The sequence below is a fragment of the Podarcis liolepis genome (genome assembly GCF_965112155.1).
Source record: "Podarcis liolepis genome assembly, chromosome: 4".
NCBI classification, from domain to species: domain Eukaryota; kingdom Metazoa; phylum Chordata; class Lepidosauria; order Squamata; family Lacertidae; genus Podarcis; species Podarcis liolepis.
Window position 1 is genome coordinate 81,005,570 of NC_139558.1, and position 14,989 is coordinate 81,020,558.

Genomic DNA, 14,989 nt, shown 5'->3' on the forward strand with positions numbered 1-14,989 from the left:
TTAAGGTCCTCTGTGGGGCATACCAGGAGAGGCGGTCCTGTAGGTACGTGGGTCCTAGGCTGCATAGGGATTTAAAGGTCAAAACCAGCACCTTAAACCTGACCCTGTACTCCACTGGGAGCCAGTGCAGTTGGTAAAGCACTGGATGAATGTGATCCTGCAGCAAGGACCCCGTAAGGAGCCTCACTGCGACATTCTGCACCCGCTGGAGTTTCTGGGTCAGTTTCAAGGGCAGTCCCACGTAGAGCGAGTTACAATAATCAAGCCTGGGGATGACTGTCGCATGGATCACTGTGGCCACATCTGGGCAAGAAAGGTAAGAGACCAACTGCTTAATGCGGTGGAGATGGAAAAATGCCACCTTTGCTGTGGCTGCAACCTTCGCCTCCATGGAAAGGGAGGTGTCAAAGGTTACACCCAAGCTCTTGACAGAAGGCGCTGGCACTAATTGAGCCCCCGCAAGAGATGGAAGTTGGTCCCCCAACCCCATGTCATCCTGACCCAGCCAGAGGACCTCTGTCTTCAAAGGATTTAACTTCAACTGGCTCCCACGCAGCCATCCAGCCACAGCTTCCAAGCATCTGGTCAGTGTGTCTGGGGCTGAGTCAGGGTGGCCGTCCATCAACAGATAAAGCTGGGTGTCATCAGCATATTGATGACAACCCAACCCAAAACTCCCGACAATCTGGGCAAGGGGGCGCATAAAGATATTTAAAAGCATCGGGGAAAGGATCGCACCCTGCAGGACTCCACACACTAAGGAGTGCCATGCTGACAACTCCCTCCCTAGCGCCACCCTCTATCCCCGACCTGAGATAAAGGAGCGCAGCCATTTTCGGACTATGCCCTGAATCCCCACGTCAGCAAGGCGGTGGTTCAAAAGTTTGTGATCAACCATGTTGAAGGCTGCTGACAGATCTAAAAGAATCAGCAGTCCCGACCTGCCTCAATCCATCTGCCTACGGAAATCATCTGATAGGGCGACCAAACTTGTCTCGGTCCCGTAACCAGGGCGAAAACCGGACTGAAATGAATCCAGAGCCGATGTTTCATCCAGAAACCCACCAAGCTGTTTGACAACCGCTCTCTCAATTACCTTATCCTGGTAAGGTCCCTATATGATATAGTTTGAGAACCACATCTGCATGGAAAATCCACAAGAGATTGGCTGCTTTCATTTCTGCTGTGTATTGAACCTGATCAAGTCAAAACTGTCACAAATCCTCTTTCAAAGACTCTGCTGTTTAAATTGAATGCATGCTATCGTGATGAATTCTGCAAGTGAAAAATTCTAAGCACGACACAATCCAAATGTTTATTTTTTAAAAAAATAATAATGTATTTACGCAGATTTTAATTTCTATTTATTTGGGTTCATTCTATTTATTTGGGTTCATTCTATTTATTTGTGTTCATTCTTATGGATGTCATTTTTACTATAGCAACCCCTTTTTCTTAAAAAAAAAAAATCTTTTTCAGAAATGAATATATACTAAGAAATGGATCATATATTCCAAAGGATGACTTTGGAAACACATCTGCAAAAAAAGACTTAGATTTGGCCTCTAAATTGTGCAGAATTGCCCTGCTTGCTGAGGAAGGTAAGAAATCAAAGTCTCCTTTTGGGTTGTAATTGTGGGTTTTTTAAAAAAATGGTCTGAAGTAATGTAGTCATTTGGCAAACAATACTAGTGATAGAAACTCAAGCCTTAGCGAAATAAAGCTCTTGCCATTGTTTTTCACTTGTAGAAGGAATGAAATATGTGAACAGGGGAATAGATGGTGAAGAGGACCTCAATGTGCTGACTTTTGAAGACCTTCTCTCCTTCGCATATCAAGTTGCCAAAGGAATGGAGTTTCTGGAATCAAAATCAGTAAGCATGATGTGTGAAAATTTGTTCAGATGATAAAGAGAACAAAAATGCCTACAGTGGTCCAAATCCTATTACCTCCTCTCCTCTCCAGCTGGATGTTCCAGCTCAGAACTACAAAAAAATAAAATACTTAATTAGAAATGGACTTTTATGAGAGAAATACGTTTTTCTGGTGTGTGTGTAAATACTAGGACCAGCCCCAACATTAGGCAGAATGAGATGATTGCCTCAGGTGGCAGATGCTGTGAAGCAGGGAACGCTGGCGAGATGTTGGAGGACAGTTTCATGTTGTTGATAAAACCTGCCTTATGTCCTCTAAGGAAGACTGCTGCCCTCAGGAGGTTACTGTCCCATCGCCAGTCTAATCAGCTTCTTCACATGGAATAAGGGTGCTTTCTTGCCCTTTGCTTCAGGCATCAGAATGTTTTAGGTCAGTCCTGGTTGTTGCCATAGTTGCTTATGATGCATCTCTCTGGAACGCAAATGGCTAGAGGGGAATTGAGAGCAAACTCTTCTCACTGCTGCGGTGGCTCTTCTCTGCCAAAGGAACGCTGCTGCCAGTTCAGCAGAGCTGGCTCAGAAACTAGCATGTTTTACCAAATACACAAGAACACAGTGTGACTAACATTTGGTCTAGGTAGCAGAATGCCCCAGTAAGCTCCCCAAGAGGGACTGAGAAGGCGAAAGCCAGTGCTCTTCCAAAGAAAGAAGGTTTTCTAAATGAGGTAAAACAAAAGGCAAAATGTAAACTGAATTTCTGAAGGCTTGTCTCGGAAGGAGACAGGAGGACAGGAGGTCTAGACGGGGAGATGAGATGCCAGGGTGCTCCAGTGTTTGTGGGGAAAGGGGGAGGGAGTGTTGGAAGTTGGAACGTTGATGGAATGAGAGAGAAGGAAGATGGAGGTGTTTACCTGTCCTTCTGCTGTTGTCTGCCTAAAACATGTCAAAGAATGGAGGGAGCAAAAATCCTCAAGGGCAAAGTAATTCCAAAAAGAAGAGAAGAAGAGGAAGCCATCACAGAGGTTTTGCTGGACAAGGACTGTGGGATTATGGGGTGCAAAAACGGGTGCCTTTAGGTGGGATTTCCAAGATTTAATTAGACTTTAAATCACTTGGAATGTGTCTAACTCAGTGTTGTCTACACCAACTGGCAGTAGCTCTCCAAGGTTTCAGACAAGAGTAGCTAGAGATGCTGTGTAATGGGCCCCGCCTGCTAGCCTGCTCCCTAAAATATCACTGGTTTTAGATACCTGTTAGGTCCATAAATTACCATATATCATATATTCAACACACAAAAAACAGTGACAATTTGTTGTTGACAAAGGACAGCTGGACATATAAAGGGCCCCATTACCTTTAGTAGCTTAGGGCCTCATCAAACCTAAATCCAGCCCTGGCTATGGGTTGGGACCTTTTGTATGCAAAGCATGTGCTCTGCTACTGAGCTGTGTGGCCTTTCCTGTAGTTCACTAGCTGTAGCCCCCAACAGGGGAGCAACAAATAATTATTCTGCTGGAGTTTATCTATTTGGCAGTCATTAAAGACTATCTTTGATTCTGCAGTAATGATGCAATGCTATATGGGAACCATTTGAACTCTGTTCTGAATTTTGGTGGCCAGTGTTTATATAACATTGGGATGGGGAATGAATTTCTGCCTTTAACATGGGGTCAGGTCAAAATACTCTTCCTTTTGCGTATGTAAGTCTTATGCCAAACAAGGGGGATAGTGCCCTTCAGGAGAAGCCAGGAGGAGGAGCAGGTGTGCTTGCCCAGACAGCGCCACTCTCGAAAGAGCATGTCAGAGATAAATGGTGCATCGCTCATCTTTTTGGAGGGTCAGCCAGCAATCTTCACTTCCATCAAGTGAAATGTGACTATCGGTATTACAGTATTTCGTACAATTTCCCTCCAGCACATAAAACTTTCAGTGAACTGATCGGCATTATCTTTCGGTTCCTTCTTTCTAAGATTTATTGCTCGTAGGCTCACCCACTTTTGGTTGTTGTTGTTTTAAAAAAGAGGATGTGTGCCCTTCAAGTGCTGGAGAGGGGAAGCACCGCATAGACCATGAACAGGGAAACAGGGGCCTCCAGATGAGAACATTGGAGCAGAGAAAGCTCCTTTACACCAAGCCAGACCGTTGGTCTATCTAATTCAGTGTGGTCTACACTGGGGACAGGGCCCTCCAGGGTTCAGATTCTACCTCCCATCATCCTAGGCCATAGGCAGGGCTAGACAAACCATTAAGCAAAATAAGCACATGTTTACAAACCCTCCAAGTGTCCCTATTTTGGCATATGATTTGAGCTGCGAATGGTGTTGGCTTGGAAACAATCAGGGTCTTAAATGTTGTTCTTTGGCCGTTGTGAAACAGGGCGTGAAGCAAACTCACACCATTCTCCCTTGACAGTGTGTTCACAGGGATCTCGCTGCCAGGAATATTCTAGTCACTCACGGGAAAGTGGCAAAAATCTGCGACTTTGGACTTGCGAGGGACATAGAGAATGATTCAAACTACGTTGTCCGAGGGAACGTAAGTAGATGCTTTTGGCAGACTCTTTTCATAGCTTTATGCTAATCATAATAACAACACAGTAGTACTAACCGTAAGAATATAAAAATAGCCCTGTCAGATCAGGCCAAAAGCCCATCTAGTCCAGCATCTTGTTCTTACAATAGCCAACCAGATGCCCAGTAGGAATCTCCCTACTTGTGCAACTGGTATTCAGAAACACACCAGTTCTTATACTGGAGAGTAGTGCACAGCCATCATGGCTAGTAACCTTCACTAGCCTCATTCTCCATGAATTTGTCTTTATCCTCCTTCAAAGCCATTTAACTTGGCGACTCTAATGACCTCCCGTGACAATGAATTTAACATAGCTTAACTGTGTGCTGTGTGTACATGCAGGAATTGGCAAGTGGATAAGCTGATGGTTAAGAACTTTAAATTAAAAATAATCCCTCCAAAAATATTGCAATATAAGGTTAAATGTAAGGAATGGAATGTGAATTAGAAAACAATGCAGCAACAAGAGGAAACTATGGACACATGGAAAGCAGAGTGTGGGAAGCCAATTTTTTTGAAAAATTGTATTAAATTTGCTCTAGTTTGTGGCTGATTTGTTAAAATTTGGAAAATCAATAAAAACGATATTGCAAAAACAAAACAAAACAAAACAAAAACCCAACCACCCTATATGCTGTGTGAAGAAATACAGTACTTCCTTTTCTTTTTCTGGATACCTTCCAACATTCAACTTCCTTAGATGACCCCAGATTCTGGTATTATGAGAGGGAGGAAAAACACCTCTTTATTCACACCCCCACCCCCCCACAATTTCAGGGGGTTGGATGAACTCCTTTGCACATACAGTTTGTGATCTAGAATGGCAATCTGTGCGCCAAAGCCTCTTTGTAGGTACAGATTCCCTTGCTGGGTTTGCTAGATTCGACAGTGTTTCCCAACCACTGTTCCGCGGCACACTAGTGTGCCGCGAGATGTTGCCTGGTGTGCCGCGGGAAAAATTAAAAAATTCGAAAGATTTTTTTTTTTAAGTCAAATTTTCGATTGGGGCGCCGTCACTAGATGACCCCTGGGGTTCCCTCCCTCCCGCTCTGCGCCTCCCTCCTCCTCCTCCTCCGGGGAGGCCCTTCCTGGCTCTCGGCCAAGGCTTGGCGGCTGCCACTCACTCACTCGCTTGCCCACCCGTCCCTCCATCCCTGCACCCAGCCTCTCCCCCTCCGTCCCCGGCGCAGGGGCTGCCGGGATCCGTAGTCCCCTTGCCCTTGGGCTCCGCGCCCGCGCGGGGTGCGCAAACTATGTTTCCCAGCGTGGCCTGGCGGGCCGGGCGTTTTGTTTGAAGCGCTCTTCTCCTGGCCATGGAATGAGCGCAGCGGCGGCGGCTGGGCGGGCAGGGGCTCTTCCGCGCAGACCCCGCGCAGCTTGCCTGCGCCCCCGCGGAGATCGGGCGGGGATCCCCGCGGAGGCGGAGCGGCGGAGACTGCCCCCCAGGTAGGGCTGCGTCGGGGTTTTTTTATTTTTGCAATGCTGCATCCGCGCCGGAGGGGACGCATCGGACCGCGGGGAGACCCCTTGGCGGGCGTGCAAGGCAATGCATGCGTGCAGGCGTTGCATGGAGTGCAGTGCAATGCAATGGCAACGCGGCGCCCTGCATGCATGCATGCAACTTCCACCGGTGCTCCGGACTTGGCAGGTGAGGGGGGTCCCCAGTGGGCGGCAGAGAGAGCCGGGAGGGCGAAGGGGAGCCGGGGGGGGAGCAGCACTGCTCCCCGAGCCGAGCCCGGGGGGAAACTTCGGCGTCGTTGCGCCGGGTGTTGGAAGCGGAGGCTGGCGGGGGCCCCTCACCTGCAAAACCTGGTCGCCTCTCATATATTTCGTGCATTGCATTCATCGCCCACTTTCTCCTCCAAGGAGCTCCCGGGGGCGCGCGTGGTTCTCCCCGTGGTATCCTCGCAACAACAGCCCTGCGAGGTGGGTCAGGCGAGTGGCCCAAGGGAGCACCCAGGGATTGTCCTGGCCAGGTGGGGTGATTTGAACCCTGCTCTCTGCCCGGTCTTCGTCCTCATTTAGCCCCCACATGTGCATGACTGTGCATGACTGAGGTTTTCCCCCCTCGTCTTGGCTATGGTGTGAGTCTGTGCTGTTAATTAATGGGGTTCTGCCTTTGGAGAAGATGAGCCAGCCCTCAAGGAGGTGATTATGTAATTTGCTAGCAATTCATGTCCCTCCCGGCGTGACGCTGCGCGCTGACGTCACGGGGCTGTAATGGTGGTGTGCCTCGAGATTTTTTTCATGAAACAAGTGTGCCTTTGCCCAAAAAAGGTTGGGAAACACTGTGCTAGAACACACATATCTGCTTTCTTCCTAACTTCCTTATTAAAGGGACCCCTGCCGGATTAGACTAACTGCCTATAAATCCCATTTCCTGCAGATGCCTCCAGTAAGCCTGTAACCAGGACATGAAGGCAATAGCCTTCTTCTCCTGTCCTTGTCCAACAGCAGCTTATATTCAGTAGCGTGATGTCTATGAACCTGGAGGCTGCATAAAGCCATCTGTCTGAGGGCACCTTCACACAGAAAGTGCTTCCTTGCAGTAAATACTAAATCCTCAGTGTAGCTTGTCTCACACACACCCAAAGATATTTCACTGTGTGTTCACACACAGTGGGAAGACATGCTTGAGAAACTTTTCATATAGGGAATCGATCGAGTCTGAAGCATCCCTGGTTATCTGTTTTTTAGGTGTTTCAAACAAGAGCAGCTTCAGCAACATCATGTGAAAATCCGAGTTCCTACTCTAGTTCCACTATGCTTTGCATGTGTTCCCTCAAAGGCCACAACCACCCTGTTCCAAAGCAGATATTCCTCTAAAAATAAAGACCGTGCATACTAATTGCTAGACTTTGCGCAGTATTTCTTCTTCTTTTTCCTCTGATGTGTGGAAGTTTCAGTGCAGAAATGATTCCTCCCCCCCCCCTTTCCTCTTCCTACAGGCTTGTTTACCTGTTAAGTGGATGTCTCCTGAAAGCTTGTTTCAAGGGATTTATACTATTAAGAGTGATGTCTGGTCTTACGGAATCTTACTGTGGGAAATATTCTCTCTTGGTATGTTCTGGATTAAGTTGCCTACTTCAGCATTAAGGAGGGCCCAGAAACAAGGGGTGGCAGAAAAAATTGGTTCAGTTTGCATTCAATGTGGACTTGCCTCATTGGCACTTTCCAAAGCAATTCTCTGAAATTTTCTAGCCAGGTAATGTTTTCAGAAATGCAGGGGTTCACAGACAGTGGTTATTATTATTATTATTATTATTATTATTATTATTATTATTAATTTATACCCTGCCCATCTGGCTGGGTTTCCCCAGCCACTCTGGGCGGCTTCCAACAAAATATTAAAATACAATGGTCTGTTAAACATTAAAAGCTTCCCTAAACAGGGCTGGCTTCAGATGTCTTCTAAAAGTCTGGTAGTTGTTTTTCTCTTTGACATCTGGTGGGAGGGCATTCCACAGGGTGGGTGCCACTACCGAGAAGGCCCTCTGCCTGGTTCCCTGTAACTTGGCTTCTCACAGTGAGGGAACTGCCAGAAGGCCCTCGGTGCTGGACTGCAGTGTCCGGGCAGAACGATGGGGGTGGAGATGTTCCTTCAGGTCCACAATCTTCATTCAAGCCATCCACAGCACATTTGTGAATTTGTGGTTGAAGACTGGAAATAGAACATCCATTGTATTAATGGTGCATGTGGATTTTTAATTGTATTTTTATTGCTTCTCTTATTTCTTACATTGTATTTTATTGTACAGTATTACAATTTGAATTGGAATTCAAAAAAATACAACATATGAAATAAAAGCAATAAAACTCCAATTAAAAATTGTATAGCACCCAGCACCATGCATTACAATTGTTATAATAGGCAGAAAAATCATTAAGTCCCACCCCCCGCCCCCCGCAAAGCCTCAGCAGTGTTCAAGTGGTCTTCGGGGAGTTGGGAGGTTTGGGAATCACTCTACTAGGGTAAAGTGTGCAGGAAAATAACTTACAGAATACATTATATTAGGTGAAGTATGCTTTCCAAAAATGTGTGTATTAGGGGAAATTGGATACAAAAATGTGTACATTAGGAGAAATTGGCACTAATACGCCGATTAATCTTCACGAGTTGTTGTTTTTAAATAACAAAACTGATGTGGTAATGTGGAGAAATGAACTCAATGATGTGGGTGCATTAGGCTGCATACTGCACACCATAATTTTAAGCACATGACTTTCCTCCAAAGAATACTGGGAAGTATAGTTTGTTGAGGCATTAGGAATTATAGCTCTAGGAGGGGTAAACCACAGATCCCAAGATTTGCGGGGGGAGAGCTGTTTGCTTTAAATGTACAGTGTATATGCAGTCGTGAATTGTGTGAAGAAGGGTGTGGCAAGCCTGTTTTTCAACATCCACTTTTTCACTCTTCACTTCTCCCATCTTTCTGTTTTAGGTGTCAATCCTTACCCTGGAATACAAGTGGATGCAAACTTCTACAAGCTAATTCAAAGTGGCTTTAAAATGGACTGTCCGTTTTATGCTACAGAAGAAATGTAAGCATGGGGTATGAATACCGAGGGCTGAGGAGGGGCAGGATTCTGCCCAGGCACAATTTAGGGATGCATAAATGCTGGTTATGCAAGTTAAGGGAACAGAGGAGTCAAAAAACCTGACCTGTGTTGCACATTCTGGCACACACACACACACACACACACACACACACACTTCTCAGTCTGCTTTCCCTGTTTGTACCATTGGTATACATCCGCTGATAACGCGGTGTGGACATCATTTCACCTTATTGGATTGCCCCTTGTGAATTGCCCCTTTTTCCTGGCCCCAGCTGTGGTGCAGAGCTGCTTAGAACTTAAACCAACATGTCTAGTTTCAGAGTGTTTTGGATAATGGATGTGGGACTGAAGCCACATACCGTATTTTTCGCCCTACAGGATGCACCGGCCCATAGGACGCACCTAGTTTTTTGGGGGGGAAATAAAGAAAAAAAATCCCCCCCCAGCCGCAGCTTCAGCACGCCCTGCGCTCTGGGCAGCAGGCTGCTATCCGCAGCCTAGGGAGCCCTGCGGGAACTCCCGCAGGCTCCCCAGGCTTGCTGATAGCTTCCTGAAGCCTGGAGAGCGAGAGGGGTCGTTGCGCACCGACCCCTCTCGCTTTCCAAGCTTCAGCGAAAGCCTGCATTCGCCCCCTAGGACGTACACAGATTTCCCCTTCATTTTTGGAGGGGAAAAAGTGCGTCCTATAGGGCGGAAAATACGGTAAATGTTTGCAAGATCTACTTGAGAGCATTGCTTCAGACGGGTGCCACGAGATTCTCAAATACTGTATATGAGACGGCCAAACAAGCTTATTGATAACATGGTGGAGATGTTAAAGCAGGCACATTAACCTAGGATCTTTTAAAAGCCCAGCCGTGCTTGTATTTTGGGACACATTCATATCCCAGTTGCCTGGCTTTCCCATAGAAAATGCTTTGGGAAATCATTTCGTATCCCCCCCTCTGGTTTTGTTGTTGTCTTTGCAGATATTTAATGCTGTGTTCCTGCTGGGCTCTGGACTCCAGAAAAAGACCTTCCTTTTCACAGCTGCTTTCCCTCCTGGCCTGCCAGCTGGCTGAGGCAGAAGGAGCAGTAAGTAAGATTTGCAAACAAGAACATTTTTCTTCTCTTTTTCCCCCCTTTTGCTTTTTTTTTTTTTAGGGGGTGGTGGTTTAAAACCTATTAATAGCACCCATGGCAAGGGACTGTGAATGATGTCCCCAGCTGCTCGCTCTAATCTTCAGAAAGAACCGTCTGTTGTTTTCCCCCAGGGAGATCTCCAGAATGTCATCATGATTCTGGCGTTCTTCTCAGCTGTTGAGAGAGAGAGTGTGTGTGCAGCATTTTTGGCAAACATATTATTGAGTGTTTTCAGGAGAGCACTGAAGAAATGTGAGACTCCTGTACAGGTGTGCGAAAACTCACCTCTTCGTCTAGCTTCCAGGCCTGTCTTTGGCCATGCCTCCACCTCACTCACTCATCTTCTCAATGTCCTACTTTTGAGTGTTTCTGCCTATGATTGTGCCTCTCACTTGTCTGCTTAGAGAGTCTGTGGTGTCTGGTGTCAGAGGTAGTTCTAAGGTGGCGCGACCAGTTCAGCTGCACTGGGTGCCGTGCTGCAGGGAGCACCACAACAATGCTGTAGAACGGAGCGTGAGAGGAGGGGAGGACAAATTTTAGTGTCTCACAGGGCATCGCTGAAATGTGAGGGCCCAGAGTCCTCCACTGCTGCTATCCGCTGGCACTGGAGGTACAGAAGCAGAGAGACCAGCAGCAGGTGGAGTCTGAGCCAGTGACAGCCCCATTCACCCACCAACTGCTTGCAAGTGAGGAAGGCCAGTGGGGCTTGGCTGAGAGCCGGCTGAGGTTGTTGCATAGGCCCTCATGGATCTGCTTCCACTGTGGAGGGTCTAGAACAGCCTTTCTCAACCTGTGGGTCCCCAGATGTTGTTGAACTACAACTCCCATCACCCCTAGTTAGCAAGGCCAGAGCTCAGGGATGATGGGAGTTGTAGTCCAACAACATCTGGGGACCCACAGGTTGAGAACCGCTGGTCTAGAAACTGCTGGCTTTTCTGTGATGGGAATGTAGCCTATAGAACAGGCTGTTGGGATGCGTCCAAGGAAATGGGGGCAATTGGCAGGCCCCCAGCTGGCTCCAGCCCGCAGCTGGGCGATCTCCGGTCCTTGGATCAGCATATAACTGTGACTCAAGCCTCAGAAACCTTCAGAAGCTAAGCATGCAAGCCAGCAGAGTAAACTCTTTGCAACAGAAGGACAGATAGAGGCTGTGTAAAGCGTATTTACAGGCATTTTATTCAGCATCAGGACAAAGGGAAGAACATGTCTTCTCCCCTTCGTGTCCAAGCAAACAGCATAAGCAAAAGCTATACACACAACGGAAGTTCCCAGCAAGCTGTGCTGGAATGTAAACAGACATTTGACATAAAACAACTCCACATATCTGTTAAGGTGGAATGGAATATCGTAACACAGGCACCCCCAAATTTGGCCCTCCAGCTGTTTTGGGACTACAACTCTCATCATGCCTAGCTAACAGGACCAGTTGTCAGGGATGATGGGAATTTTAGTCCCAAAACAGCTGGAGGGCCAAGTTTGGGGATGCCTGTTATAGAACAATGGTAAGAGTCACATTTGTTGCTCCACCCACTTTTTTACCTCTGGCTCCAACCACCACTGGTATGTGGCCCCCAGAAGGTGGTCTGTGAGGGAATGTGGCTCTCAGGCTGAAAAGGGTTTGCCATCCTTGCACCAGCCCTCTTCAGCCAAACACAATTGGAATCCCACACAGGAAGTTCATGGGCAGACCAGCATTCTCTTCAGGCATGAGATTAACTCCTCTTTGTTACCTACATCTCAGTGAACTAAATGGGATTTGTAAACCACCATGCATACCAGAAAGTATTGTGGAGTTGTAATTACTGCTACTATTTCTGTTACTACTGCTAATAATAATAATAATCATGGCAATTCATTATTTGCTACCTCTTATGTTCCCGTCCTAAATTATAGGCATGTCCAACGGGGAAGAGTGGGATTTCTGAACACATGTCGAGTCCAAAGCCACATATCCCAGTTCACATGGGATAAGAGAAGCTGAACCACTTTGATTCACCATTCCTACTCTGGATGCAGATGCTGCAAGGGAGAAATAAGACTGATGCATTATTTTATATAAAAAGGCATATAAGCTGAATGTATCGAAAGAGAGGGTTTTTTTGCCTTTGCTAAAGAGGCCAGATTTGCTGCTCCCGCCCCTGAATTTCTCATGCTCATTTCCATGATCCAACTTTTGCTTTTGAAATGAAATTTGCCTCCCCTTTCAGGAATCTGGGTCAAGGCGAAAGCACACTTTTCACAACCAGGGGTTCTCTGGTGTGTCTGCAGCCTCCAGGGGCTGTGGTTAGGAAATGAAACTCTTTCCTTTCACAAATGTAACTGAAGTCAAACATTCCCGTTGTTGTTTGGTTGTGCTTAGAGCAGATGCAGAGAGTTGAAGTTCTTTGTCATCAGAGCCTCCAGACCTGAATGTATAGCGGCATTATCTTAACACTTAGCTGTGCTAATAATTCAAAAAAGCTTGGATCGGGACATTCAGACCCCTGCACCACATCATAAGCAGCATTGCTGTAGGCAGACTCTCTGATATATGTCGGGGTGGCCAAGCTGGTTGGCACATTTTGATTTTTGGGTGAGTGCCATGGGCTCTCCACCCCCCCCCCTTTTTGTGAGCAGGGGCTTCCTCTGTAAGGTCTTCACCTTATTCCCACCACCAGGCATTTGAATTTCATGTGATCCAGATGAAATGAAGGCTTTCTTCATAGACTTTGTGTGGCTTGGCAGGATGAAGAAAAGAGAAAATGAAATTTCATTCTCATCGGTGTTGCTTACACCTAGGTTACAAGGTCAGAACAATTATACCATCTTAGGAAATGGGAAATCCTGGACAGAGGAGCTGCCATATCTAAGCCCTGCCAAGATTGTTCAAACCACGGCGGAAGCTGGGGTGGTGGGTTGACAGTTTCCCCCAGGGTAATTCTGGTTCTTGTCAGAGGGGAATTCTCCAAGCCAGCCCTGGCATGGTTTTGTTGCCATTCTGAGGCCATGCCAGGGGAACGAGGGTACTCTGGATCTGGTGGGTCCCAAGCTGCCCAAGCTCTGCCCCCAGTGTGGTGTAGTGGTTAAGAGCGGTAGACTCGTAATCTGGTGAACTGGGTTCGCTTCCCTGCTCCTCCACATGCAGCTGCTGGGTGACCTTGGGCCAGTCACACTTCTCTGAAGTCTCTCAGCCTCACTCACCTCACAGAGTGTTTGTTGTGGGGGAGGAAGGGAAAGGAGACTGTTAGCCGCTTTGAGACTCCTTGAAGGGAGTGAAAGGCGGGATATCAAATCCAAACTCTTGTTCCTCAACTGTGTCATCAAAGCACCAACAGAGGAAGGTGGGCTCCCTCCCTGGCCCTTTTTACCCATGGAGAGGGAGATTAGCTGTATCCTATTGCCAGGGCTGGCCTACCCATGTGGCAAGCTGAGGTCACCGCCACAGCGGCAGAATCCACAGGGACAGCAGGTCCTGCTGTTGGACTTCCCCCCTTGTTCCTGACGTACAGCTTCCCTTTCCCCTTCTTCCCTGGTGGGGAGGAGGCACCATTTTGGGATCCACCTCACATGCCAAAATGTATTGGGCTTGCCCTGCCTGTTGCGTCTCTGGGATATCCTCTCAGAGACTTAAAACCATGGGTAGGCAAACTAAGGCCCCGGGGGCCAGATCCGGCCCAATCGCCTTCTAAATCCGGCTCACGGACTGTCCGGGATTCAGCGGGTTTTAAATGAGTAGAATGTGTCCTTTTATTTAAAATGCATCTCAGGGTTATTTGTGGGGGATAGGAATTCATTCTTCTTTTTTTCAAAATATAGTCTGGCCCCTGACAAGGTCTGAGGGACAGTGGACTGGCCTCCTGCTGAAAAAGTTTGCTGACCCCTGCATAAAACCTTAAAGCACAGCTAGGATGATGGGAGTTGTAGTCCAGCAACATCTGGAGGGCTGCTCGTTCCCCATCTCTGACTTTTAAAGCTTTTCAAGATTTTTCAATCCTTATTTTGACTTAATAATTTTATTTGATGTGTTGTTTTGTTTTTGACATGCTGTAGCTTTGTAGTTAAAACTTCAGTTTTCAGATATGTTCCTGCTGCTTCATGATAGCACTGCCCTGACTATTAATTATTATTTCATTTTTCTGTTTTGTGAATTGCCTTTTTTTATTGCACACCTTGCCTGGGAAGGCAGTATCCAGTTTATAATAGATAAATGTCCTTTAAAATGTGCTGTTTAATCATCAGGTAGCCATGCTTGCCACTACTGAATGAAATGTCTGCTGAAATATTAATACAGATACTTGATATATATTTGAAATAAAGATGTAGGTGTTTTTGTTTTGTTTTAGTCTTCTTGGTTCCTGAGCTTTCTGGTCAGTTTTGCCATTTCAGTAACTTCAACAAAGAATGGGAATTTTTTTATAATTTATCTTGGAGACCTGTAAGCAGATGAAAATATTAGCAGGACTGCAATAACACTTGTACTGTAGCAAGTACTATGGAGACAATGGAGTAATATAAAATATAGATTATGGGAAAAGATCTAATAATAGGAGCCATGGAGGGGAGATGGGAAGCCCAGAGATTCGGAGGAATCTGTAAATGTGGATGTGTATGGTTGTATTATTATTTTATACTTGGAAAATCAAATAAAAATTATTCCCCCCCCCAAAAAAAAAAAGATGTAGGTTTTTTTCCAGTGTGCTGTGTTATTTCTAGATGCAATTCACTTCTTTGGGGAAACATTTGGAGGAATGGAAAACCACGGGGCTCACTGCAAGAGATCAGGACATTTAGGGCTTGCTTGTGCATGCACTAAGTCCACAGACGGTCCTAGGGATGGCAAACGCCCTCATTTCAAAAGGTCTCCTTAGCCCAGGGATTGGGGA

The 14,989-nt window shown here is 46.6% G+C and overlaps 1 protein-coding gene across 3 annotated transcripts in view; it reads left to right on the plus strand.

Moving 5' to 3' along the window:
- FLT3 (fms related receptor tyrosine kinase 3) overlaps nucleotides 1-14,781 on the plus strand; it is a 57,147-nt gene extending 42,366 nt beyond the window's left edge. For 2 of the 3 annotated variants that reach the window (XM_083498883.1, XM_083498884.1), the window contains exons 18-24: nucleotides 1,480-1,601; nucleotides 1,750-1,874; nucleotides 4,287-4,409; nucleotides 7,394-7,505; nucleotides 8,888-8,987; nucleotides 9,974-10,079; nucleotides 12,021-14,781. In XM_083498883.1, the coding sequence (XP_083355009.1) occupies nucleotides 1,480-1,601; nucleotides 1,750-1,874; nucleotides 4,287-4,409; nucleotides 7,394-7,505; nucleotides 8,888-8,987; nucleotides 9,974-10,079; nucleotides 12,021-12,098 (766 nt within the window). In that variant the 3' untranslated portion in view covers nucleotides 12,099-14,781. Of the gene's footprint in view, nucleotides 1-1,479; nucleotides 1,602-1,749; nucleotides 1,875-4,286; nucleotides 4,410-7,393; nucleotides 7,506-8,887; nucleotides 8,988-9,973; nucleotides 10,084-12,020 lie in introns of all 3 variants that reach the window. The other variant, XM_083498885.1, reaches the window with a different exon arrangement.
- Nucleotides 14,782-14,989: the final 208 nt, after the last annotated feature.